Source organism: Coffea arabica, chromosome 2c (genome assembly GCF_036785885.1).
Source record: "Coffea arabica cultivar ET-39 chromosome 2c, Coffea Arabica ET-39 HiFi, whole genome shotgun sequence".
In the NCBI taxonomy this organism is placed as follows: domain Eukaryota; kingdom Viridiplantae; phylum Streptophyta; class Magnoliopsida; order Gentianales; family Rubiaceae; genus Coffea; species Coffea arabica.
In genome coordinates this window covers 75,101,867-75,127,766 of record NC_092312.1, presented here as the reverse complement: position 1 = coordinate 75,127,766, position 25,900 = coordinate 75,101,867, and the positions used below count along the sequence as shown (strand labels likewise).

General features: G+C 36.5%; 5 protein-coding genes and 1 non-coding gene across 8 annotated transcripts; 4 read left to right on the top strand and 2 right to left on the bottom strand.

Annotated features, from left to right (window-relative positions):
• The first annotated feature begins 1,798 nt into the window (after positions 1–1,798).
• Positions 1,799–8,470, top strand: LOC113728014 (serine/threonine-protein kinase 12-like). Of its 2 annotated transcripts, none has more exons than XM_027252470.2 (12): positions 1,799–2,350; positions 3,162–3,401; positions 4,439–4,513; positions 5,376–5,456; positions 5,644–5,738; positions 6,315–6,435; positions 6,507–6,586; positions 7,012–7,074; positions 7,225–7,337; positions 7,420–7,505; positions 7,637–7,755; positions 8,075–8,470. In XM_027252470.2, the coding sequence occupies exons 1-12, from the start codon at positions 2,330–2,332 to the stop codon at positions 8,211–8,213; spliced, it is 1,233 nt and encodes a 410-aa protein (XP_027108271.1). In that variant the 5' UTR covers positions 1,799–2,329; the 3' UTR covers positions 8,214–8,470. The 2 variants fall into 2 exon arrangements, with proteins under 2 accessions (XP_027108271.1, XP_071932606.1); XM_072076505.1 differs by having other exon boundaries at positions 5,614–5,738.
• Positions 8,471–9,416: 946 nt separating this feature from the next.
• On the top strand, positions 9,417–9,490 carry TRNAV-CAC (transfer RNA valine (anticodon CAC)). Its single transcript has one exon. It is a non-coding gene; the product is annotated as a tRNA-Val (tRNA).
• Positions 9,491–10,398: 908 nt separating this feature from the next.
• Positions 10,399–12,803, top strand: LOC113728013 (riboflavin biosynthesis protein PYRD, chloroplastic-like). Its single transcript, XM_027252468.2, has 3 exons — positions 10,399–11,151; positions 11,546–11,844; positions 11,938–12,803. The coding sequence occupies exons 1-3, from the start codon at positions 10,777–10,779 to the stop codon at positions 12,533–12,535; spliced, it is 1,272 nt and encodes a 423-aa protein (XP_027108269.2). The 5' UTR covers positions 10,399–10,776; the 3' UTR covers positions 12,536–12,803.
• Positions 12,804–14,241: 1,438 nt separating this feature from the next.
• Positions 14,242–17,846, bottom strand: LOC140035446 (voltage-dependent chloride channel 1, chloroplastic-like). 2 transcript variants are annotated; one of them, XM_072076503.1, is made up of 4 exons: positions 16,951–17,846; positions 15,969–16,136; positions 15,618–15,712; positions 14,242–14,776 (listed from the first exon to the last, which is right to left on the bottom strand). In XM_072076503.1, the coding sequence occupies exons 1-4, from the start codon at positions 17,641–17,643 to the stop codon at positions 14,659–14,661; spliced, it is 1,074 nt and encodes a 357-aa protein (XP_071932604.1). In that variant the 5' UTR covers positions 17,644–17,846; the 3' UTR covers positions 14,242–14,658. The 2 variants fall into 2 exon arrangements, with proteins under 2 accessions (XP_071932604.1, XP_071932603.1); XM_072076502.1 differs by having other exon boundaries at positions 15,506–15,712; positions 16,951–17,842.
• An 832-nt stretch (positions 17,847–18,678) lies between these two features.
• Positions 18,679–20,625, bottom strand: LOC113728060 (uncharacterized). The gene is made up of 2 exons (XM_027252540.2): positions 20,417–20,625; positions 18,679–19,055 (listed from the first exon to the last, which is right to left on the bottom strand). The coding sequence occupies exons 1-2, from the start codon at positions 20,528–20,530 to the stop codon at positions 18,933–18,935; spliced, it is 237 nt and encodes a 78-aa protein (XP_027108341.1). The 5' UTR covers positions 20,531–20,625; the 3' UTR covers positions 18,679–18,932.
• A 900-nt stretch (positions 20,626–21,525) lies between these two features.
• Positions 21,526–25,737, top strand: LOC113728059 (uncharacterized). The gene is made up of 3 exons (XM_027252538.2): positions 21,526–21,904; positions 24,064–24,118; positions 25,050–25,737. The coding sequence occupies exons 1-3, from the start codon at positions 21,587–21,589 to the stop codon at positions 25,382–25,384; spliced, it is 708 nt and encodes a 235-aa protein (XP_027108339.2). The 5' UTR covers positions 21,526–21,586; the 3' UTR covers positions 25,385–25,737.
• The last annotated feature ends 163 nt before the right edge of the window (positions 25,738–25,900 follow it).

Below are 25,900 nucleotides of genomic sequence, written 5' to 3'. Positions count from 1 at the left end.
AAAATTAATAAAGAACAATTTGAAGTAATTATAATTTTGGATTTGATCAAGGGTTTAGAAGCAAAAAGAAAAGGCGCTAACAGATGAAGGTATCGAATTTGACACGCTCGGCTTGATTGACATTTCTGAGTCCTAAATAGTAAATACTCCACTGCTATTTTGGTGATCGCATCCCCTACGTCCATAATAAATGCATGGGATCCAATTCTATGTGTACACCAAGTCCCGTTTGATAAATCAATTCAATATTTAAATTTAATAGAATCAGGTTTTAATATATTCGGAACGTGTTTGATAATCAAAAATTAAATGTTTGAATTGATTAAGTGACACTAATTATGGCTTGTTTGGATAGCCATTTTTCACCGAAAAATAGCCTTGTTTTCCGTGAACACATTTCCCTATCACCTTTTTACCTCACATACATCAAATCGCTACAGTAATTTTTCAACGAAAAATTCATGAAAAATACAATCCAAACACACACTAAATTTTCTAGATAAAACTTGTTCCGAAAAATAAGTAATAAATTATTCACTTATCAGTGAATGTGATATAAACTTAAATGCGTTTGATTTAACATTTAACAATTCAATAATTTAATAGATTCAGATTTCAGCTTTCAAACTTCAATCTTATCAAATCCACCCTAAAAGCAAATTTGTGAGTCAATCCATCTCCATATACAATTTTTAAAACATTTATTAAAGAATATTTATGTTTTAATGAACAGTGAAATTAGTACTATATAGTAACATTAAGCTTTAGGCGCACAACATTATTGTGTAGCCACCCCAATTTGATGGGGTACTAAAATTTTGTGCAGGTGGTCTTCATGTTGTGGTTTGTTTGGATAGGGTATTATTTGAAATATTATTTGGAATAATTACTGTAGCACTTTTTGTGATGTGATGTATGTGAGATAAAAAGGTGGGTTGGAAAATGTGTTTATGATGCAAGCGAAATATGATTTGGGATAAGTTTTGTATCCAAACAATATTGTCGGTTTTTTTTTTTTTGTTATTGTGTTTGGATATAATTACTGTTATGATGGGATGTGTGTGCTGTAATGTATGTTAAATAAAAAATATTATTGAAAGAATAAATAATTGATTGAAAATTATAATTATGACGTAAATAAAATACTATTTGAAACTGATATTTCCAAACATCTTGTCAATTATACTATACTTCAACACTTGTGTATATATTTAACTGAGAGTGTGAATCTCTTCCTCTTTTTTTGCTTCCATTGCTCAACTTGTCCTAGCTAACTTGCATATATCTTTGTGTGATAAAAAAGATAATTATATTATTGAATTTGTTGGATATCATCCAATGCGAATTGCTTAATAAAGTCAAAGGTGCATAAAAATTTGACAAAAATAAAATGACATCTTAGAAGTGTCTGTGTGAATTACAATATCAAATGTTTACATCTTTTCCCCATGGCTAAAATAAAATAGGCCAAAACTTTCTCCTCAAACTCTAGAAAAAGAAAATTACAAGAGTTGTATATATTTTATAAATCAACTATTCCCTTAGTTCCATTGTTAATGATGTGTTTTTATTTTATTGATGTTTCGAAACAAGAATCACCACTCCAAATTTAACATGTGCTTTCTAATTTTGCCATTTGAAAAAGTAACATTTTAAAATTTCAATGCACATTTATCAAGCAAATATTTTAAATTTAAAAGATATATATGTAAATTCAGTAATATCAACTTACATAATTATTTATTTCTAAAAAATGACTCTAATATTGGAATAGCTGAGGGTCAGAATCTAGAAAAATTTTTTTTTTTTGAACGAAGGAAAGAATCTAGGACTTCACATCTCGGATTAGAGAGAATCTAGGACTTTTTGCCTTTTTCTGAAAGAAAGAAAGAATATAGGACTTCGCATCTCGGATTAGCCACATATTTCAGGACTTTTACCGAAAAGCCTAAGCATAGGAGCTTAGTCTATACGATAATATCCGTCTCCACTGTCCAGTTAGCATTGCTTAAATCGAAACTGCCCCCCAATTGAAAGACAAAATGCATGCAAAAGAAAGCACCAATAAGGTTGGACGAAAAGTTTCAAGACCATGCTTCTTTGATACCTCCGAACTCGATGGCTGTGTTAACCCTTTTAAATCTTTTTCTATGGGAGCCTCCGGAACAGAGCCTTTACTGTCATTTCAACATCATCAGCTAAGTTTATTATGAGCTGAACTAATACTAGTGTACTTCCACTTCTCTTTAAATATATCTCTCCGTTTATATCAGTTAACATTGTACTGGGATCGATCGTTCCTTTTTGTCTGAAAATCACACACTTTTTTATGGAATATCACAAGTCTCAGGTACTGAATCTCACGGTAATATTCCGGTTTATTCTTTTGTTTATTACTACTACTTGGAAGCGTACAACTGGGCACATAAATGTTAATTCATGTTAATTCTGTTTCCTTTGTAGTTTTCGTTTTGTTATACTCCTAAGATTTTTTGCAGCTTTGGCTTTTTATGGGGTGCACGCAACAGGTCTTTCTATTCTTGAAATTGGTTTGGATGCCTGATATACTGTAAACTTACGCAGAAGAGGTGATGGGCAATGGCACTAGCAAGTTTATGTTTCTTGTTCAGAAATCAGAACCTTTGCCATTTCCCTGAGTAGGTGTTGGGACGAATTTAGATAGATTCTGAAAATCTTCTGTTAAGGCTAGTAATTTATGTTTGATTAACCAGCCAAAACATCATCGCTCAGAGTGAGGTGGGGTGAAATCTTGAACCTATTCTGTTCATTGCCATACAATAAAGGGAACACTTAAAGAGATAAAATAGAAAAGGACTTGGATTCTCATGAGATCAGGTCGTTAGAGAGATCCTTTGTACATGGCATTTCAAGATTTGTAACGGAGATTGAGTTATTGTTGCCCTTCCCCATACGTCAGCTAGGAAGGAATATCTGGAAATAGTGCATCTTATCCATGTTGAATCCTTTGGGAACTTCTCTGTGAATTCAGTATGCAGAAAGCATTCTTGTATCAAAATAACAGGATATCCACAACATTTAGCATATTTCAGTTGCGAAGGCCATGCTTCTCAATGAAAAACTCCAGTAATTTCACTTCTGATATATGGTAATGCTTAAACTTTATTGCCTCATCTTTCCAGCTGCTGAAGCAAACTAGGAGAATTGATTCAGAAAGTCCATATCGCCTTCTTCACTGCTCATCGAAGGGTGACAAAAAGGGTGTGGTTCAGGAGCTGGAGAAAGGAGTGGAACCCACTCTGGCAGACTACGATAAGAGAACTGCACTTCATTTAGCGTCTTGTGAAGGTTACATTGAGGTGGTTGTCTTACTTCTTGAAAGAGGAGCAGATGTGAACTCCACTGATAGATGGGGTCGTACTGTAAGTTCATGCTCTCGCTCTGCATGGGTGACAAATAGCATAGTTTATTTCAGTGATTAGCTGCTGGCTTATATTCTCTTTTTGGTTGTGTGTATGTGTGCAAAGGTTGTACTCTTACTATTAAGTGGTTCATTGCTGTTGCGGATTTTACAACAGAATTTCAATTTCTTCACTTCTTGTATAACATCCATCTTCCTCATTTCATCCTTTTCCTTTGCTGTGCCTTTCCCTAGCTAACGAAAGAGCAGTGACAATACGTTATCTGTGTGTTTTGATGTTGTTCGCCACATGACTTTAATTCTAAAGGAATTTGTCTACCATTATGAGTAAAAATTCATGTTTTAGTTATGTGCTATATTAAGTTGTCACTCATGAATGACTTAGAAGTTTGTTATCTTAAACAAAGCATATATTATTACTCGTAAAGATTTACTAGCTGTTCTACCATTGTAAAAAAATTTGTTGACAATAAAAGTTCATGGTTCGGCATATTACATTCTGCTGTAAAAGTACAACAGCTAGCCTGTAGTTCCACAGTAAGAAGAATACTTGTCTCTAAGACAGATTTCCTTTGTCATTCATGATTTTTTTTTTCAGCAGAAGACATTCTTGGTTTCTTCCTTTTTCCAGCAATACTGGACTTCCAGAAGAAATATATATATATATATATATATATATGTATATATAGCAACTTGGATCTAGCAGTATCCAGCTTCTGCCTTGTATTCTTGCTGTCTGCTATATCATAATATCCACTTTTCAACTGGTGATCCCAGATCAACTTGTTTTATCATCCATAATGAATTTAGTTATCTTCTTCCACTATAGAAGTATCCTTGATCCCAAATTCAGCACAATTGCTAATACCAGATTCAGAGGGAATGTTAAGCCAGTGCCACTGGTTCATGCTGTCATTCACTGTTTGATTTTCTATTCTTAACAAACTGATGCAGATAGAAAATTCTATTTCTTCAAAAGTTTATGTATTTCAACAATATAATTAATTGACATGGTGCCTGTGATGAAATCATTTGCAGCCACTGTCAGATGCTCGCAGCTTTGGCCATGCAGACATTTGTAAGATACTGGAGAAACATGGTGGAATTGATCCGGTAATGTAGCCTCAACATACTTCTCTTGTGAAGTAAGTTTTAATGAGGGGAAACAATAGAATTGCCCAAAAAAAAAAGGTTTAAAGTGTGTGTCAATAGATTTACCTTCATTGCATCAAGATGAGCATCTCCCGTTAGCCTGTAGTGCTGTTTTGCTTCTTTGATGTGACAAATAGTTCCAAATTGATCAGCGGACCTGTTATGCATCAAGAGAAAAAAAAATTGAATGAAAGATTTAGCAAAACTTTTCTTTCTACTCCCTTCTCTTCCTAATTTCTACCTTCTTCTGAAATCTGAAGGGCTTGCTTTTAAGTTGTTTAGAAATCTGAGCATACTGGTGCTTTTTCCTACGGTAATGAGTCCTCTGACGTGATTTTCATGATTTATCTATTCTTCTAGTCAAAGTAAGTATGGTGCCTTTTTTTAACTCAAAAAAGTTCTCGTCCTCCTTGTGCAGCTGAATTGAGAAAACTTATCTAAATAGGAGAAAAGGCTGGCAAAAGTAAAATTTGGTGAGCAGAAACATGCAAATATAACTTTAAGTTTTCATGATACACGCACTGTTTTAGTTTGGTGGCAAAACTGGAAAATAAGTGCAATGATCAAGTTCCATTAGAACAAATACAAAGTGGAAAATCTCAAAAACATTATGAGTTAGTGAGGAAGCTAGCCTCTAACAGTACTGCCAGTCCTTTCGAAGTTTCAGTTGCTAGGAGTACTGATAATACTGTATATTGGTTGTAAACCTAATACCATTAGATTGTCTATTGCCTTATTGCCTATAACATAGCTAAATGACATTGAAGTTTTGTACTTCATGTTTCAGATATCTTAGTATTGAAATCTGTAAAACTTTGGACAGGTTGCTCTTGACTCTCAGATGCGAGGTTATGAAATTGAGTACACTGAGGTTGACATGACTGAAGCACCTCTCCTTGGAGAAGTAATTTCTTTCAGCTATATTGTCTTTTCCTTTTTCTTATTGCCGTGATCTCAATTATTTGCTAGAGAAATCTAAAGCCACTGTGGCATATGTCTTATTTTCCGCTTTCAAAAGAAGTCTCAAAAATTTTATTTGAGGATACATATACTGTCTTCAGTGTTACAAAATAATTAAAAGGAAAAAGCAGGGTGCATATGGTGAAGTCTATTTGGTGAAATGGCGTGGTACAGAAGTTGCAGCAAAAACAATTCGCTCATCTATTGCTTCAAATGAGACGGTCAAGTAAGTTCCAATTTTTCTTTCTTTAACTAATGTGTTCTCCCTATGTCCAGCTGACGTTCTTAATTTTCCTGCATCCTTAGAGCTTTTGATGCCTGTCCAACTTTATCTGCTTTTGGGGTCTGATTATCTTGGTCAATGAGAAAATTTTGATATTTACGAGTTGCAAACTACTGTAAATCATTTTTTTGGCCCTATGCTGTTTAGGTATCAGGGATAAAAAAATCAAACAAATATTGTGTTACTCATAAACATGGTTAAAAGTAATTCTTCTTGCAATTTCGGTTAGTATATCCACAAGAGAAGTTTTCATTACATGCATTCATCTTCATTTGGTAAATGAAAAGAGTATAATCTCTTAAGGTAACATTCAATGCAAACTTTTATCCTTCTCTTTTGCATGTTGGAATCGTAAGGAGGCAAAATTGGAAAGATAAACTGAGCTTGCTTCACGCAGCTTGACACCTAACGGTTGGAGCCTTGACAACCATCATGATTAGCAAAGATTCCCGCTCTGTGCTGCCCTTGAAATTTTTACCAATCATCTTTTTCGATTTGATATTTTTCTGTTGTTTACAGGAAAACCTTTCTCAAGGAACTTGCGTTATGGCAAAAGCTGCGCCACCCAAATATAGTGCAGTTCCTTGGCGTTGTAAAACATTCTGATCGTTTAACCTTCCTCACAGAGTATCTCCAAAATGTAAAATATTTTCCTACTATTCTGCATGTCGCTGAATATTAGGGCCTTGACATTTCACTTGTTCAATACAGGGAAGTTTGTACGATATCCTAAGAAAGAAAGGAAGACTTGATCCACCAACAGCAGTTGCTTATGCTTTAGACATTGCAAGGTAAATGATGCTATGTTTTCAAATTTGCTCCTGAGCCATTGGTCACAGCTGCAGCTTATAGTGCTTCTTTGTTCTGCAGCAATACTTTTATTTTTAATGGGCATGCCTCACATTGCAATTCATATTAGGCTTTGCATTTCCTTCAATATTTTCCATCCATTATTCTAGTTTATGAAGGAGTACTGCATGTTTAATATAAATGGAAGAATCTGGAGGTAAACTGGATGCTAGTTTTCCTAAGGATTTGAGAGAAGGTAATTTTAATGAGAGTCCCATAAGAATTAAACTTGATCAAAAAATGATGTGATGGGAAAAAGTTAATGAGCATTTTTTATTCCACATCATCCTACAGTTGTGTAATACAGCCCTTGTGGAAAAATCTTAGTGAATCAGTTATCCAATGTGCTGACATTTTGTGTTTGCAGAGGCATGAATTATCTTCATCAGCATAAACCCCATCCTATAATCCATAGAGATTTGACCCCAAGGTATTGGCAGTTAACTTATAGTTATGTATCTGTCATATCTGTGAAATGCATGACGTTATGTACGGTTGGTTTATGATGCAAGTTTCTTGGTGCTGTTTTACTTGCATAAGGTTTTGGACCATAATTGTATCTACCGTGTTCACGATGCAGAAATATACTACAAAATGAAGCAAGACATCTCAAAGTCACAGACTTTGGACTAAGCAAAATTGTGCAGGAAAAAAATGCTCTTGGTTACAAAATGACCGGGGAAACTGGATCATGTACGCTCTGCCCCCCGACTAGTATTTACAAAATTTTCATGATTTTTATGTCTGCTTGAGAAGCTATTAAAAGATTTCTCAGATCGTTATATGGCTCCAGAGGTGTACCGCCGAGAAACATATGGGATAAGCGTGGATGTCTTTTCTTTTGCTCTGGTTGTTCATGAGGTAAAATACATGAACTGGTTGTAATAACAGGAAAGAATTCCTAGTTAGACTGCTGCTAGCCCAGACTATCTCTATTGAACCTATCAATTGTGTCGTGGTGCTTCTAAATCTCATACATCATTTTACTGCAGATGTTCCAAGGCGGACCATCTAGTCGAGAGGAGGCTCCAGAGGAAGTGGCAGACAAGCGGGCATATGAAGATTTGCGTCCACCTCTCTCTTCATTTGTATACCCTGAACCAATCCGCAGGTAAGCAAAAGAATTTTTCTGCCTTAACAGATCTTATCCCTACTTCATTTGCCAATAGGAAAGTTGCTCAAACTACAGATTTATGCTAATTCAAGTCATACAGTGCTTCTCAACTCTGTTGTCACAAAACGCCCTGTCAATTACCATAACAGATGCAAATGCTTAACTGCATTTTCATGCTCATTTCTTATGGCTGTTGCATAGTCAGCCTTAGTTGCAAATGACAATGACCACCATATGAAGACCACGGTATGTTCTGCAGTTTGGATACGCTACAATGTGATGCTAGGTTGATATGGAATGGCAAATTCTGGTGCAGGCTTTTACGAGATTGCTGGCATAAGAATCCAGATTGCAGACCGACATTTGAAGAGATCATTTTGCAGCTGGAGATCATCCAAGAGAATATGCAAGGCGGGAAACCCTTGGGAAGCTGCTACAAATGTGTCATTTTATGACACTGGAGCCTAGCAGTGTGCATTGTTAAATCTGAGCTCTGCCTTCCATGCTGTATTGATGCATTTACTTTGTGCATTGATGCACTCCACACCTGTAAAAAATATGCGAAAAACCATAGCATCTACCACGTTGTTGGTGGGAAATGTGAACTCACTGGTAATCATCGTTATTATTGTGACTGCTTGGCATTGTGTTACATGTTACACCTGGAATCAAGGTCTGCTTGGCATTATAAAGGTTCTATTTTTATGCTTTACGTGGGGGGTGTGAATCGGAATCGAAATCGATAATTCGAAACTTCAAAATCGGAATTTTGATATCAGAATTTTCGATCGAATTCAATTCGAAAATTGGCAAATTTTGATTTCACCGAATTTAGGAATATAAAAATTATTATTATTATTATATAAATGTTATATTACATGTATATAATATATATATATATATATATATATATGAAAAATGAATTTGAAATCGAAATAGGAATTACGAATCACCAAATTCATGAATATAAAAATTATTATTATAATATAAATGTTATATTACATATATATATATATATATTATATATATGTATGTATGAAAAATGAATTTGAAATCAAAATAGAAATTCCGAATTCCGATTTGAAAAATCCCATTACCAAATTCGAACCAAAATCGCATAATTCGAAATCGAAAAACTCGATTTCAGTTCCGAATTCTGAATTTTCGATTTCGAAAATTCAATTCATCGGTCGGTAAATCGAAATTTTTTTGATTTTGCACACCCCTAGCTTTTATGTGTGCTTGTATAATTGTATGTGCAATCTCTTTGTAACAGTTTGAATTTCACATGGCGATTATTCGTGTTGGTCTACTTACTTAATGTTTAAAATCTAACATACGAGTCTAAGTAGACTGTTTTATTACTAGTACTATGTCCAAACTGACAATAATAATATTTCTTTCATATACATTTTGTTTAAAGTTGAATGCTAATATTGCTTAATTAGTTAATATTCTATCAATGAAGTTGTTAATGGAAGATCTTGAACTGCAATGCAACCCATGTAATGTGACACGTTTACATTAAATGAAAGGTGAGAGGATGTTGTTAGCTATTAATAGGGCTGCAAGACAAGTGCTAATCCTAAACGATGCAAGAATGGAATTCTGATAAGTAGTTGCTAAGTATATGATAAAATTTAGTTGAGAGCAAGCCAGTCTGGGTGGTGTAGTCGGTTATCACGCTAGTCTCACACACTAGAGGTCCCCGGTTCGAACCCGGGCTCAGACATGTTTTTGCCTCACTTTCCATTTAAAGGTGTGCTCTTAAGAAAGCCATACTCAGCACCTTCAACAATTGTTAAAGGCACACACTCCGGAGACACCAAACTCTGTTCACGATCACGACTTCAAGTGTCATTTAAGGCCTACTCCTAAAACACCACACCCTGTCCTCCACCACGCCTTCAATTCTCCAATTACTCTTTCAACTTCTTCACTTCAATCATTTTCATCCCTTAACTCGTTTTTGAGCCAATACATTCATTCCCTCAACTAAAATTCTCCAGCCAGTTAGGTCCTTTTGCAGTGGTGCCACTACAATTTGCGGCTACATGAGGGTATTTTTGGAACTTCATGCAAGACGTTGCATTAAAACCCTAAACAAGATGAAGAAAAGAGCTGTTTGCGGGATAAAAATTTGGGCTGTTTTGGAACAATTCCTACCTTTCCGTTGGTTTTCTTGCTCTCAAATGCTGCCCAAATTTTATTGCGTAAGCAATTTTTCCTTTTTTTAGATTTTAATATAATGCCTTACCTGAAGTTACAAATATACCCCTCCTGTGGCTGGTGACTTCTCTGTTCAAGGCAAAAAGTTTTAGCGGACCACTATAAAAGGATCTAAAACGGGTTCGGCCTTGCTTGACAAGTAAGTTTTTTTGCTAAGTTTGTCTGTTACAAGTTTTTTAACAACTTTAATTACAGTAACTTCAAAAATTTTTTTAAAATTTTTAAACTATACACTTCAAAATATTCAAAAATTTATACACTTAAAAAAATTTTTTTACAACTTATACGATAAATTATAGTAAAATTTTAGTCAAACACCAAAAAAAACTCGTTTACCAAATAGGCCGGGGTTGTGGAGGTTGAGGGACTGATTTGATTCAAAAACGAGTTAAGCGACAAAAATAGTTTTGAAAAAAAAGGGTTGAGGGATGAAATTGGCAATTCAACCAGGGAGGAATACCAGTTCTGCTCTTCCTCTGTCCTTCCTATCTTCAAAACCTGTCATCCCCAACACTTCTCAGTCCTGGACAGTGTGTTGGCAGCTTTTGTTTATGCAATAGTCGTTGCTTTTCTAACACATCCCACTTCAGGAAAATCTGCGAGGTTTCTTGATACCGTTTCTTTTTAACAAAATTGGCACTCCCTTTAACCCAGTCATTCATTTATGTGCCACAAATTCAGAGCTCGTGCTCTCTGTTCAGACAGTCTCGGTCTTGCAGCTTTATGAGTATTCGCTTTGTGCGTTTGTATAATCCTTGATTGTCGTAATCGATTCTGTCAGCAACACAAATGTATGTGCAAACACTCCCAATTTCAAACATAAATCTCTCGCCTGGTACTCATCTTTTGACCCATTGCACTCAAACAATTCAAATTAGAAAAGTGTATTTTGAGTCGAAATTGAAGACTGGGTTCTGCCATTCGGTCAAAAGGGTCTGTGGATCACAAATTGGTTCGGGTAAAGGTGGAGTCTTGGTTGGTGTGAGGTGTGAAGGATCACATCAGGGTGAGAATGACGGACTTTACATAAGGAGATGTGTAGAGCTGGCTAGGAAAGCAATTGGGCACACCAGCCCCAACCCTATGGTTGGTTGCGTCATTGTGAAGGGTGGCAAGATTGTTGGTGAAGGGTTTCATCCTAAAGCTGGCCAGCCTCATGCTGAGGTGACTTGCATCTTCTTTTCTTCTCCTTTACTTCGCATACAATTTGATATCGACTTTATTAGCCCCTAGAGCCTAGAAATTGCCTTTTTCTTTTGTATAACCTGAAAATAAAGGCTAACTTTGTGGCTTTCGGGAAGTGCAGCTGTAAACTATGTGTAGTGATGTCTTTTACACTGAAAGAAATAAATAAAAAAAACTTATCTCAAGAAAATAATGCGCAAAGCTAAGATCAAAGGAAATAATACTTATCATGTAGCAGCTGTGGAGTTGCTTATAAATTGATGGATAGAAGACTGTGGATCAATCATACATCGCTTTGATTTGTAAAAGATTTAAAACTGCAATGTGCAGAAATTTCATTCTACATACTTAATATGGTGGTAAAACATTGTAGGTTTTTGCCCTTAGAGATGCTGGTGATTTGGCCGAGAATGCAACAGCATACGTAAGCCTGGAACCTTGTAACCATTATGGGAGAACTCCCCCATGTACTGAAGCCTTCATCAAGGCCAAAGTGGAAAAGGTAGTAGTTGGAATGGTGGACCCAAACCCCATTGTGGCTTCAAAAGGTATTGATAGGCTTCGAGATGCAGGAATTGAAGTGATCGTTGGTGTTGAGGAGGAGTTGTGCAAGAAGCTAATTGAAGCTTGGATCCACCAAATGCTAACAGGGAAGCCCTTTCTTACATTGAGGTACAAGTGCAACTTGCATTACTACTTGCATTACTATTTGCATTTGTGTCAACTTCATTTCTTGCTCTTATGGAACTGTGTTGAAAACTGAAGGTACTCCATGTCAGTTGATGGCCATGTTCTAAATCAGCTGGGCAACACAGTCCTTGAGCCTGGTGGATATTACTCAAAATTGTTACAAGAGTATGATGCAATCGTATTTTCTTCAACATTGTTGTTGGAGAATTCATCTTTTCCTGCATCTAGAGAACCTGGGGCCAATCAACCTCTTCAAATTGTATTAGCAATGGATCCAGATTTGCCAGTAGAAATTCCTGCGCTAACCAGTAAATCAACTGCTAAAGTCATAATTTTTACAGAAAAAGAGACCTCTTTGGAGCAAGTAGCAACTCTAAAAGGTGTGGAAACAGTTGTCTGTGAAAGGATAAATCTGGTCTCAGTCCTTGAATATTGCAAGCGGCAAGGATTATGTAGCGTCCTGCTGGATTTGAGGGGGAATATTGCTGATTTTGAACAAATCTTGAGAGAGGGCGTTGAACTAGGTTTGTTTCAGAAATATGTGGTGGAAGTCCAACCGGTCTGGGTTGGGAGCAATGAGAAGTCACTAAATGTCCCAGAGAAACTAATGGTGAAGAGTTTGACATCCAAGGTCATGGGTGAGACTGTGCTGCTAGAGGGATACTTTGAGTGATATTTAGGATTCTTAGCCATGAGCTCAGCTCAGGAGACTTATCTTTGTACTCCTCATGTTCAAAGCGGCCTCCGTCTATGAGATAGAATGCGGAAAATCCATGATCATGAGCTTGATTTCCACTATAGAAGATTGTAGGTATGCGATTATTCTTTAACCATCCTTTTGTTACTCAGTGCCTTTTCTTGGAATTTCAACAGACAGTTCCAGAAAGCTTTGGCCACAGCTAACTACAATTCTCAATACTGATGTGCTTATTCACTGTCAATGAGCTATTTTTCGTCCCGAGAAATAACTGTCTTCCAGCCTCTAACTTGGTACTTTTGAGTTAGGTTAGCCTTTGAAACTATGCCCCCTTTTCTTTAAGTAGGATGGATTGATGATATTTATCAGTTCTGATGAACAATTTGAAGGTTTTTTTTTTGGGTGCTTATAACAATGTTAAATTGCACTTATCATTTTGCTTCCTTTTTATTTTCTTGTTGCCATACTGTCGTGGCTTCGTGGTTTGGCATATTTTGCTTACAGTGACTTTACTCGAGAAGAGTGTAATGCACATGCCAGTCAGCATTCTACTTTCTCCTCTTTTATTACACTTTCACTCACAATGAATTACACTTTACAAGATGATGTAATAGCATGGATCCATAATTAATTTTTTAATTAATAGTTGGCCCCACCAATTACTCATCTTTTGCACCAATTACTCCTCTTTTAATTTTTTAATAATGGATATGATGCGTGTAATGGGTATTACACACCCATTACATGGTGGCCCGTCACACGATATATGCAACTCCGTCGGAGTTGCCCTTATCGCGATGGGCTAGCTTTATCTTCTCCTTGCAAGGCAACTATTGATCTGCCAATATCAACTATTGATCGATTTCCCCTCCTTTCCAGAAAAGCTTTCTTCCAGGTAGAGTGCGAGAAGTTTAGTAACTTGGCAACTTGGCTTTTGCTTTCTCTACAACGGAAATGGAGAGCAAGTTTCAGCATCAATCTTTGTCTTTTTACCACCACTTGTGAGAAGTGAATTCAACAATCACCCCAAGTTTTTTCACTCATCCATTTATAAAGAGGAAAAGGACATACAAAGTCTTGCGCATCTCTATTCTCTCGTGCAAGTTTGGAATCGATTCCCAAAGCCACAACTAGTGCATTGTTCCTAGCACCCCACCCTCCTCCCCCCCAATGTTTTTAAACCTGGACCAAGGAGTGAATTGAAAAAGCTTTCGATTCAAGGTGCGACCGATTAAACCCTAGTGTAAAGGTTTAATCTTTTTTTTTATTTGGGCATTAAATTTTGAATAAAACTGAAATAATTATTTTAGGAAAAAATTAATGAAAACCGGTTAAACCTCCTAATTTTTATTGATTTTTATCGGTTCAACCAATTATTAACAAAACACGATCAATTCAATTGATTCTTTCATTAATCATCGAACCAATCCAGTGACATAATCTGCTTATGATTTGATCGATCGAACCGACGGATCCGATCCGATTTTTGGATCGTTCAACCCAAAAAAAAAAGCCTGCAACTCCTTCCCCCCCCCCCCCCCGGCCAAAACAAACAAAAAAACCCTGCTTTCCCCTTTTTAATTTGGTGTGTATATTTATGAACTGCCAAGGAAAACGAAGAATTCCCATCATTCCATAGATGATGCTCGCTGAGCAGGGAAGTTACGATTGAAGCTTGAAGCTGGAAAAGGGCTAAATTCTTTACGTATATACAAGAGCACGTACCAAGACTAAATATTAACACTTCAGGGAATTTACAAACAGAGGATAAACGTATGTGAATTATTGAAATTTCACATTTTCACATCTGATTCTAGTAACTAAAGATGCATAACATTTCAGTGCAGTCAAGCTGACGGACAGACTACAGTCGATCATGCCCGAATAGCCTTTCCATTTTTTCCCATTTCCTTCCTGAAGCTTGCAGCTTCACAGCAAAAAGTTGGAGGTGGAAATCCCGAATAACCGATGGCTTCAAACTGTACAGGTATCTTCACCTTGATATTTCTCAGAAGCCTTTCAATTTGTATCTTCTGTATTTCTCAGTGATGGCCAACCATTGGGAGCATTCTTGTTATAGTGACTCTGTCGTTTTGCATTTACCTGTGCTTGAATAATTTTCTCATTATCCATTGCTTCTTGAATGCTGGAATGGACCAGCTTACATAACTCGTCAAGTGCAAGCATTGAAAAGGGCTCCTCAATAAGAACGCCGACCTGCAAGATCCATCTTCAACTGTCATGCTTTCTTCTCGACAAATATGGATGTTATTCATACTGTAAGTATTTATCCAGAAGCTTCAACAAGCAGCTATCTTGGATTTTTAACATGACTCTGAAATATCCTGGATGTAGATTAACTAGTTGATGCAAAAAACTGCAAAATGTACTTCTAGTTTCTTTCTTTACTAGTGGCAAAGTGGGGAAGATGAAGAAATTTGGTAACCATAATTTGCTCAAAATCCATTTTTGGTACTTATGATTCACTTAGGAACAGCTGAACAGGACATCCCGGGAATTGGATATTCAATAAGTTTCCAGGTGGGTTATTTACTAAAATATAGATATTTTCATTGGAAATCTAAAAAATATTGTTGATTTTATTCATATTCCCAAAAGGGAAGTCAATTCCATAAGAATCGACTTCAAAATCGCTTTCTCAGGAGTCCATTTCCTAGTGTCAATATGAACGGGACAGATAAGAGAGAAAGGAAAGGATAGGGTGGAGACTACAAAAAATTACCCTAAATAGGCTTATTAAGTTTGATGTGCACAATGCGCAACTCAGCAGATACACTACGCTACCTGGATCACATGCAAGAAAGGTTTTTCAAGCACTCCATACGAAATTATTTCTACCATATAGTTCAAGCCTGCTGTGTCTTTACTACACTAACTTAAGCTCTATCAAGAACAGAAAAGCAGAGTATAGGAAGTCAAACAGACCTCTTCAATGCAGAACAATGAAGCAGCACTAATAAAAGTAGCTGGTACCACAATCCAGTTGCAATCATCCCAAAGAATAATTGGAAGAGTAAGATGCCAAAGGAACAAGAACCTTGATGTCAACCGGGTATATGAAAGAGGAATAGGTATACCCATCAGCTCTTCACAAACACCAATGCCTTCATGGAAACAAGAGATTTTTGACTCCTGCAACATAGACCATATATTAAACTATTTCCTGCAATTTTGTACACATGATCCTGCATGCATCATTAACAATCTACTGTGACCAGCTCAAATCTCTTCCAAAGGTACTAACAATAAATGATCATTCTAGTCTTTCTGCAATCCCAGATGGCAGCGATGCATTTTTCAGCATATACATTTTCCAGGAGAACTTTCCTGCTTTATATATCAGCACAGAGATCTAGTGAATACATCCAAGTGTCCAAGTGGAATTTACCAGTATATTACGTTTTGCCTCCTCCATACTTAGCAACTGAATAGACTGAGAGATGAACTCAATGATGCATCGAGGGCGATCCTTTGACCGAAGAATTACTGCTAAATCACCATCATCAAGCACATCTTGAAGGTCTTGTGCAACATTTGACCCATGAATTAAGTGGCACTGCATTAGGAGAAATACTATTAGAAGTCATCAAGCATATACTGAGTCTTCTAATTACACAATTAACACTGTGGTCCTGACATAAAGTATGGTCCATGATACATACCAAAAAATCCATTTTTGCTTAAAACTTGCATTTGGTCTTTACTGAACCAACAAATTCATTAGATTATGGCTTCTTTCATCCTGCCAGATATTTCTGCATTAAGTCTAGGGATACCCCGTGTTTTACACAATGCAACTAAAGCAAATCAAGATTCCTTGGATTCTGTTACAAAGGAGATGACATATGGGAACTGAATCTTTTCTTGCCAAATTAATGACATTTAAATAGAAAATCTGTTCGAGGTCAGTTGAGCTTAGAAAAACCCAAGAAGTGGCCGTCAACACAAAGTTTAGATGTTTGATGAAACAAGATGATCTCCAAAATAAGGAAAAATCAACTTCGATACCTCATTCATGACATCTGATATTCAATAGTTTCAGATGAGACTTCATAAGATATGAAATGGTATTGAACCAGGCACTTTTTCCTCATAAAACGTCTATTTACCAGCTCCGACACTAGTCCCAAATGATAAAATTCAAGATGGATTTCGTCTCTCTTGTCATTTCCACCTTAAAATACAAACAAAAAGCTCTCACATGTACCAAATTTGAAGCTGTTATCATCATTTATTAAGTCTTGGAAAAGAAATGAAAGCCACTCTTCTAGCCAGTGGATGTCTTTGTGAAGCTCCACGATGCGACGAAAGGAAAGAATAGCTATTGATACAAAATTAAAAGAGTACAGCAGATAAGAGAGCAAGTTTACCTTAAGGACAACTGGAAACGCCATGATGTACTGCAAGAGTGCATTTTTAAGCGATGCATCAGTTGTGCAACCCACATTCGCAATCACTTGCCTTGCAAAGTCACTAGTACCAGCAATCACTTTAGTCCACGCCTTCCTACCTTCTTCAAACCTCGCATATGATGCCTCAGTCCTAAAAACCAGTAAAAGGGCCAAAGCTGGGGCCGTCAACTGGTAAGGCAATGAAGAAGCATGCAAAAGAGGAAAAATTTCAGGTAACCAATGCAAAGATACTGCCGAATTATAACTGGCTATGATGACTGCCGCTGTGGTAAAAGCCAGCACTGGCGGAACCAAAGATAAAATCACCCTTGAATTCAGACTAGACATCAAATGCCTTACATGCCTTAAAGAGCTTCTATGCTCTACCCATTTTTCATGGTTATACAAGGCCCTCTTCCGTCGCATACCCCTTTCTTTTATACCGTCAGCCCAATCTGGTATTGCTCGAAGAATCGAGATAATGTTTAATGTTTCATTTGAAGAAGGCTGTGGAGATTGTGAGGGTTGTCCTGCACAGATAACCCTTAGAGTTAGCCTGCTGTGTTTGAAGTGAATAGATTGCTGGTGTACTTTGAGGAGTATTCTGAGACCAAAGACGGAAGAAGATGAGACATGGACTGGGGGATGGACGAAGCTTGTTGGCTTTCTCATTTGTGAAATTCAAGGTTTGGAGAGAGAGGGAGGATCGTTGAGGAAAGGGACGGAACATCTTGCAGCTTCAGAATGAAGTGAAGGTCCAAGTGACAAGGGAGCAGGAGTGGATCGATGGGTTGTTGGAGACCCCGTTGAATCTGTGAAGGAGGATTTTACACATGTTTTCAAAATGAAAAAATATGCACAAGATACACGTTAGTATCACAAGAAGGTGAGTCAAGGTTCATTTGGCCACTTATGATAGCCCATGATGTATCATATAGTGTCATATATAGTAGAAAGCAACCGTTTTGGAAGGTTGGTGGCCAAGATTTGGTCCCAAAAAAAAAAAGTAAAGTTTAGATTTCATCTTGTACGTCATTTTTCACATTATATACGAGATTCGTAAAATTTTATTATATATTTACACGTTATGTAAAATGAATTATATCATATGCAAATTAAGTTACATCTTGTACAAAATGCACAAGACCAATCCAGATGATTTCTCTAGTGACTGTTCCTGCCCTTGTCCATCATATATGGAGTGTTCGTGTGATTCCATCAATCCAGTTGGTTACAATTTGATGTTTCATGGCCGAAAACTTCGGTTGTATTTGGATTGTATTTTTCATGATTTTTCATGAAAAAAATACTGTAGCGATTTGATATATATGAGGAAAAAAGATAATAGAAAAATGTGATCACGGAAAACAACGTAATTTTCTGACGAAAAACTGCAATCCAAACAGGTTGACTCGGTCACTTTAGCAAGAAGAAGATTGACAGGCAACGGGGTTCTCTCAGTTCACTTGCCCAAGTGAAAAGCTCAGGTCAGGTATCAGTCCAACCTCCGACAACTGCTGTATAAGTCGCTAAAAGAATGCGCCGGTGGGAACAAAGAAAGGTTTGATCGGGAAATCAGCAATTTTCGTCTCTATTCTCTACATCAAAGGATCAAAGGAATCAGAATGGTTCAGCCTGATAATTCCTGCTCTGAGAAGGGGCGTACAGCTTTATTTTCCAATGCTTTATGAAGCAAGAGAGACCATATTGGCAAATATTTCAAACTCAAACGCATTTACTCTTTTTATGTCTCTGTGCTTCCAATTGCGTTTCAGCACTTATGCTACACACACTATCTCTATTACATGTACATGATTGAAAATAGTCAGGTCTACAGCTTGATAAGCCAGCAAAGTGAAGAAGGCTTGCTTATCTCTGCTCAACTTTCATTTTTTTTTAGTGCTATCTGCCATAGAAATCTTCAAAAACATAGGCTGGATTTTGATTTGATACATAACAAACTAGGGATGTTTCTCTCCAGCATTCGAGGCCAATTTCTTGGTTTCATTTTCTTGAATTCCCTTGCTTGGTCCAAAGATGAACTCCTTCACAGAACGCTCTGCTGACAATATTGCATTCTTGATCTGTCATCCAGGGGCAGAATTAGTATTGGAATGATACCATTTAACTAATGTAAACAATGTACAATCGACTGCGAAATCAACATTTCTTTCATACTTTCTACCAGTTTCCTTTTACTTTTGTGATAAAGATTCAATTCGTCATAAGTAATCAAATGGTTCTCATATAATAACAACTCATATTTGAACAAATTAACCAAATAATTTTTTTTTAAAAAATGCAGTCCAAGAATCTGCTTACAAAATCCACAGCATATGAGAAGATTCCAACCACAAAAAGGAGAGGGAAGCATGATTTCATGTATGTTAGCAAATTCTTGAAAAGCAAGATCTTATGAGATTTGCAATTGCGAATATCCGGCAACTACAGCTCCACAATGCGCTCATAATACCGTAGGAGACTGGAAGCGTATTTGTGATTTCAAGAAGCTCCATGCACAAGGACGAAGACACAGACAATCACGCACAGAGACACAGGGTAGAGATAACTATTATCACTTGTAAACACAAATTGGATGACCATATGGCAACAACAGGTATGGATCACGGCAAAAAATAAAAAAATTTTCACCATTATGAACTCCACATAACTTCAATGAAAAAATTGAGAATGGTCAAGAGCAAATACATTAATCAGTTCACCCATCCAATATCTTTGGCAGGAAGCAATACCAACCACCTATTTATGGGCTATCACAATGGCCAAAGTACTGAATTTCACCCCCACAAAAAAAAAAAAAAAAAAAAAAAATCTGGGCAGCTCAAAATGTGCAAGAACTGCTTCCTAGCTCACTTGAATCCATTGGAACTGCTACATACACCTAATTAACATTGGCAAAAGCCACAAGACCACAATCCACAGAATTTTTGTCAAACAGAGCATAGGATAGCATGAAATATGTTTTGATTCGAAAGATTAAAAATAAAAGCCAACTTCAAGCAAGAAGAAAACCAGCATATATAGCAACGAAAACACGTGCATTAAGCACGACTAAGTCATGAAAATCAAAGGCAATCCAATCCAATCCCCAGAAAATTCGTCCTAATTGTTAAAAAGTCATCAATCCCAGTTTTTCATGATCCCCAATCAAAACTTCAACTCATAGTCCAACAATCCTGTATAATTGAAAAACAAACGAATGCCCATTAACGCCCCTCGATCACCACTTACATGTTAATAACACTGACTCAGATTTTCATGTGCCTATTCATGTAATATAGACCTAGGCAAAACCTAATGCATAAACCCCAAAACCCAAAAGACCAAAACTTTACAAGTAAATAAATAAAGAAGACATCTAGCATGTCAAAATGAAAAAATTTTAAAGAATCCTAATAGTAATAAGTTCTGGGAAAGGACGTACTGGGTCGAGAACATTAGGTTCAGGGCCATAATCAGCAGTGAGAAGGAAATAAGATGCAGTTACAGAGGCCACCATGGCTGTCCTTCTGACAAGCTTGTCACTGTTCGGGTTCATCTTCTAGTAGGAAGCAATCCTATTCCTACACAAGAGTTTCTTCTTGGGATTTTTCTTGCTTTTGCTGTGATATTAGTACTAAGAAGTCATTCGACGAAATGATGGGGAATTATCCGGACCTTCTACTTTAAACTTAATTGCAGTCTACTCCTTTAATCGTTTTGTAGTTTACAAATTTGCCACCTGAACTTTCAAAGCAGGAGTATTGCTCAGTTAGCATTTCACATCAACAGAGGAATTCTCGTACCTGCACAAAATCTAGAGTCTTGAAAAGGATTATTTTTCACCTACATAAATTTCTTTTTTTTTTATGAGGCAAACTTCAATTGACTTCTTTTTTTTTTTTTTTTTTGCTTTTTTGTGCTTTTTTCTTATTATTAAACAAAAAAAAAGTTTCGATGAAATTAAGTTATTAAAACTATTTGTTGATGTAAACATGCAAGTTTATAAGAGCTTAGATCGTTTTAATATTATTAATTATTTTTTTAAAAACTGGATTTAGACTCTTTGGATTTGAATTGAATATAATAATAATACATTTTAAACTTACCAATCATAAGTTATATAAGCAAAAGCTAATGGAAATGAAGGTTTTGGATGTGCAAAGATCATTTATTTTCTTTTTGGTACTAGAAAACTAATGCATGATCATCTCATTTGGGTTGTTATATCTAGTTTTTAACAACTGCGCTTACATACAAAAAAAAAAAAAAGGGTGATGATTAATCATGAAAACAGTCAATAAAATAGAAAGAGAATTATAAAAATTCAAAACTAATTAATATATTAACAAAGTTTGTGTTAAAATGTTACATCTAATAGTACAAAGCATATCCTATATAAGCAAAGGAGGAAGAATCTCTCTTAACCCTTCATGGCAATGTTTTCTATATGTGTTTCATGTATTTTACAATTTTTATAAATTGTGTGTAAAGTTGGTTATGACATATAAGATGGGCTGGAGGGACTACTTAATGTGAAGTGACGGTAACAAAAGAAACTAGAAATTTAGGGGCAAAAACGAAGTATGAGCCAAAGATAAGATCGGAGGCTCTTATGCATGATAGAGCTAGCAGGAGTAAACAAGGAGAAATTAGCCGGCGAAGAAAAGAACCAATTTTAACCGGTGAAATTCAGAAATCAGCAAAACTTCAAGAGGCAACAGTAGTAGTCATGGAAACTGCCCAAACTGCACCAAATCATCAGAACCTCCCTCCACAGCAGCCACCAGTGGCTCCTCCAACTGCTTCTCCTCCCTCAGATATTAGTACCAGAAAGAGGCCTCTTGATGACGACATTCTCGCCCGCTTGGTGGACTCCCCTTACTACAAAATGCGGGTCATTGTCAGAGACCTTCGTCCTCATTTTATTGAGGTACTAACTTGACCCAGCAAATTTCTTCAACAAAGATTTGTACTTTATGCAAAGTTCAATCCAATTATGAACTTTTCTTGTAATAAGTTTCTCTGGGTTCGATTGATTTATGCTCTTTACGGAGATTTTATTTTCTCGTGACTTGATTAATCCTTCACAATTTTTTACTTTTAAATTTGGTTATACCTCTGAGTCTGGGGTTTCTTTTTTTGTTTCATCATGGTTGGTTTACTTTGATTGCTTAGCTAATCTGATATGAGTAGTTCTTGATGATGTTAACAGCGATGCCTTTTTGTTTTAAGTAGAGAATGTTATTGTTCAATGAGCTTTATGAGAATTTCCTAGGAAGCCTTGCTGTTTGGGGGGTTTATTTCTGTCTCTCCATTTATTACTTTTCGTCCTGAAATTTGTATTTTTCCCCCTTTTTTTGGGCATACTAGTTTGCAAAAATCTTAATGGGCAGAGGACATAGAAATGGCAAAGACAATGATGCAAAGATATTATGCTTAGGAAAAGTAGGATGTGACAATGTTCTTGACAGGGTGCATTGGATAGTTTGGCTTTCAGTATGTTAATTTTGTATACATACTTTAAAGTTTATTATATCACATTGGCATAAATGCAAGTTTATTCGTTTACTGCAGTATCTTTTGTGAAGTAATTATGCATCCAGTTGATCTTTTATTGATCACAACTTAGTTGATTAAGTGAATGCATAGCTTATGCAATTATTGGATCTAATTGTGTTAGTAAACTTGGCATTTTAAGTAATTTTTTTATTAATATTGTTGGGTCTTCTTTTAGACGCAATACCATTTACTACTTGTTATGATATGAATGTGTCAACACTCCTAAGTTTTCAACACGTGCTTGAAATGGTTGGCATATGGACTAGGAGGTTGTCTATGTGTATATGTAAAATTGAATTTCATCTTTACTTTCGTTCAGCATGGCCGAGGAATCTTGAACTGATGGTGGGCTATTTTGGTTTTCCTTTTCTGGTTCTTGATATTTATTTTTATTTTTTTTTTGTGGGTACAGGGAGTAGGGTGGGTGGTAGGGAAGGGAGCGAAGGGGTGGCATCTGAGAGTCATACATCATAGTGCACTTTCATAAATTGTGATGAAGTCCTTTGAACTAAATACTTCAACAGCACCATACATTAAGAATTGTATTTTCTCATTATTTCCCGTTCAACTGGCAATATGTGACACTCACTTCAACAAGTATGACCGATCTATGTTAAGACATAGGTAGTCTACTCTGTCAGGCAATGGAATTCTTCTTTTCTTTTTGTTGAGAAGTGCAAGTTGCTCATTTCGATGTCAGGTCTGAACAATCTTGAAGCTGTCATTTTCTTCCAATTTCAATTGAGGAAGAATTTGACTGGAGATTACACAAAATCTGAATCACTACAGATGCTTATCCCCTTGATCTGTTCTCCAAAATTTAACATCTGATGTGGGAGTAAGAAGTCATTTTCTTTAGGTTTGAACCAAATCTTTTGTAGAACAATTTTGGCAAAACTGGTTATGAGTTATGACAAGAATAGACCGGCACACATGTTACTTTGACATTGACCATAATAATAACATCTCAAAATTCACTTGCTCGGTAATTTTTTGAGCCTTGGAATTGCATATGACATGAGGAGGCGAGATAAACAAATGTCTTCTAACTTGGTATATTGTGAATAATTTAGATGATTGAATTGGCCCATGACCTATTCTAGTTTGACCAGTTTCTCCTTATCTTGGGAAAAGACGAGGGTGCATCATTTCTTCTCCTGGATTGCTAGATATGTTTTTATAACTGTTGTCTAAGTAAAGACACAGATGGAAATTTCTTGGCTTTTATACAGTATGCACAACATCTACCTTCATGCATAATCTAATATTTTCTTATTCTTGTGGTTAGACATCTAGTCATTCAATACTTCTGATGTTTGTTAAAGTGATGATATTGGAGAGAAATAGCTGGGGTTTCATGAATTTGAGTAACCCGTCTATTACGTGAGGACTCACGCATCATGTTTGGACTTGAATGTCAATGCGTCGAACCTTTGAAGGACTCGGATTTACATTTTTTCCATTGGACATTCATATAAAAGAATATATGGTAATAAATTTATTCTGAATGGTTGTTTTAACCTCTTGAAGGTTCTCAAAACTCCTGACTTCCAGAACTGCAAGGCAGCTGAAGAAATTCGTGAAAGTAAGTTTTGTGGAAAGTGTTTGGTCTATTTTGTAGTTGAGGATACAGTTAGTTGCTTATCTATGTGTTTTCTGGACTAAATTGGGTATAATTTTGTTCCTATGCTCCAGTTTCTGTTCTATAATGATTATGACCATGCAAATGTTGTTTTTTTTAAGGTCCTGACTCGATTTTGTTTATATTCACTGCAAGAGTTTTTAATTATTTTATAGGCATTTGTAATGTTGAAAACTCAGGCTTTTGGGTTGCTTCTGTATGTGGGTTTGACCATCTCCTTGTGAAACTTATGACTACTTTGTTGCTTGCTTGCTTGTGCAGGAGCAACACTTGAAATTGCAGTTGTTTGAAGTTTCCACTTATCTTTCTTCTTACAATTGTGTTCATGGACTATCTGACGATGATTTCATTACCTTAACTAAATTCATTGTGCAGGAGTAATATTTAACCTAACCTTGAGCTTTAAAAGATAAAAACCAATATCTTTATTTAGGGCACTTGTCATTTTTTTCAGTTTGGTCTGTTCATTTAGGATGAAACTTGTTTTTTGTTTCTCCTCTGGAAAACTGTTTTAAGAAGTTTATCTGGGATGCTTCTGTATGGTAGCATTTGGTTGCTAATCAAATAGTTTAGGTCTTGAGTACCTTTCAATTTTAAACATTTTCGTTGATAAACCTTTTACAGCTTTAAGAAATAAGAAGTTTGAGCAAATGAGAATAGGCAATGTTCTGGTATCGTTAACTATATGGTACTTATTCTGAACGTGGTTTAAAGTTAGTGACACTTAAGGAACTTCTGGCCTAGTAGGAATCCAAGTTTTGACATGTATTATTTACTATCTTAGCAAAGAGAATTTTATATCTCTGTTGTCCGTCCTTGTACTGGTACATATGCTTCCTGAATGGACTGATGTGTAACGTGTAATAATTTACAGAGATGAAGATTGTGGTAGATCTTTACAGAGAGATGATCAGAGATCCTCCAGCGAGCCAGCCTCCAACAGCTGATGTCCAACATGGACAAGACCATCAGCGTGATGTGAAACTACCAGAGAGGCCTCCTGGTGACAGGGCATCTACTAGGCAAGCTGAAAATAAAACTGTTTCCTCTGGGGGCACCTCCCAAAAGCAGCAACCTGAAGCTGGCCGACCAGAAGGGACGTATATTGTTGGAGGTTCGGCATTTGGTTGGAATTTTGTTACATATCCTGGAACTAAATCCGTCTATTATGGCCGGACCAAGGAATCATTTCGATCTGCTAAAGTGTAGTCGCAAGTGGAATGATGTCTCTCCTGAGCTCCTTGCTCCTTGATGCCCAGACCTCGGCCAGGCTATCAAGAAACAGATATAGTCATATAGGTAATTGTTTAAATTCCAAAGTGGGATGTCCCTCTTGAGTTCCTTGTCCCCTCACTTGATCCCCAGACCTCAGCTGGATTATCCGAAAAAAAAGATATAGTCGTAAAGGTAATTTTTTCTGATATTATGTCCAAGGTGCTGAGATCGTTCACGCCTTTACGGATATGCCTTGCAGCCTTCCTCTGCGACATATTTTCCTCTCCTGTCTGAATAGTGGTTGGTTTCTTTGAGTACGGAAATAGATTTCTCATATCTCTCTCTCACACCTTCTCTAAAGTAATATGAAGATGCCATAGACTCGCAATTCCAGTGAAGCAGCGTCAGATTATAGTTTACTTTCTTGGGGTTTTGCCTGATCAAAATTCCTAAGTTGGTTCCAAAGTTCAATTATAATCTTAGAAGTCCAGTCTTCAAGCGGAAGTACCA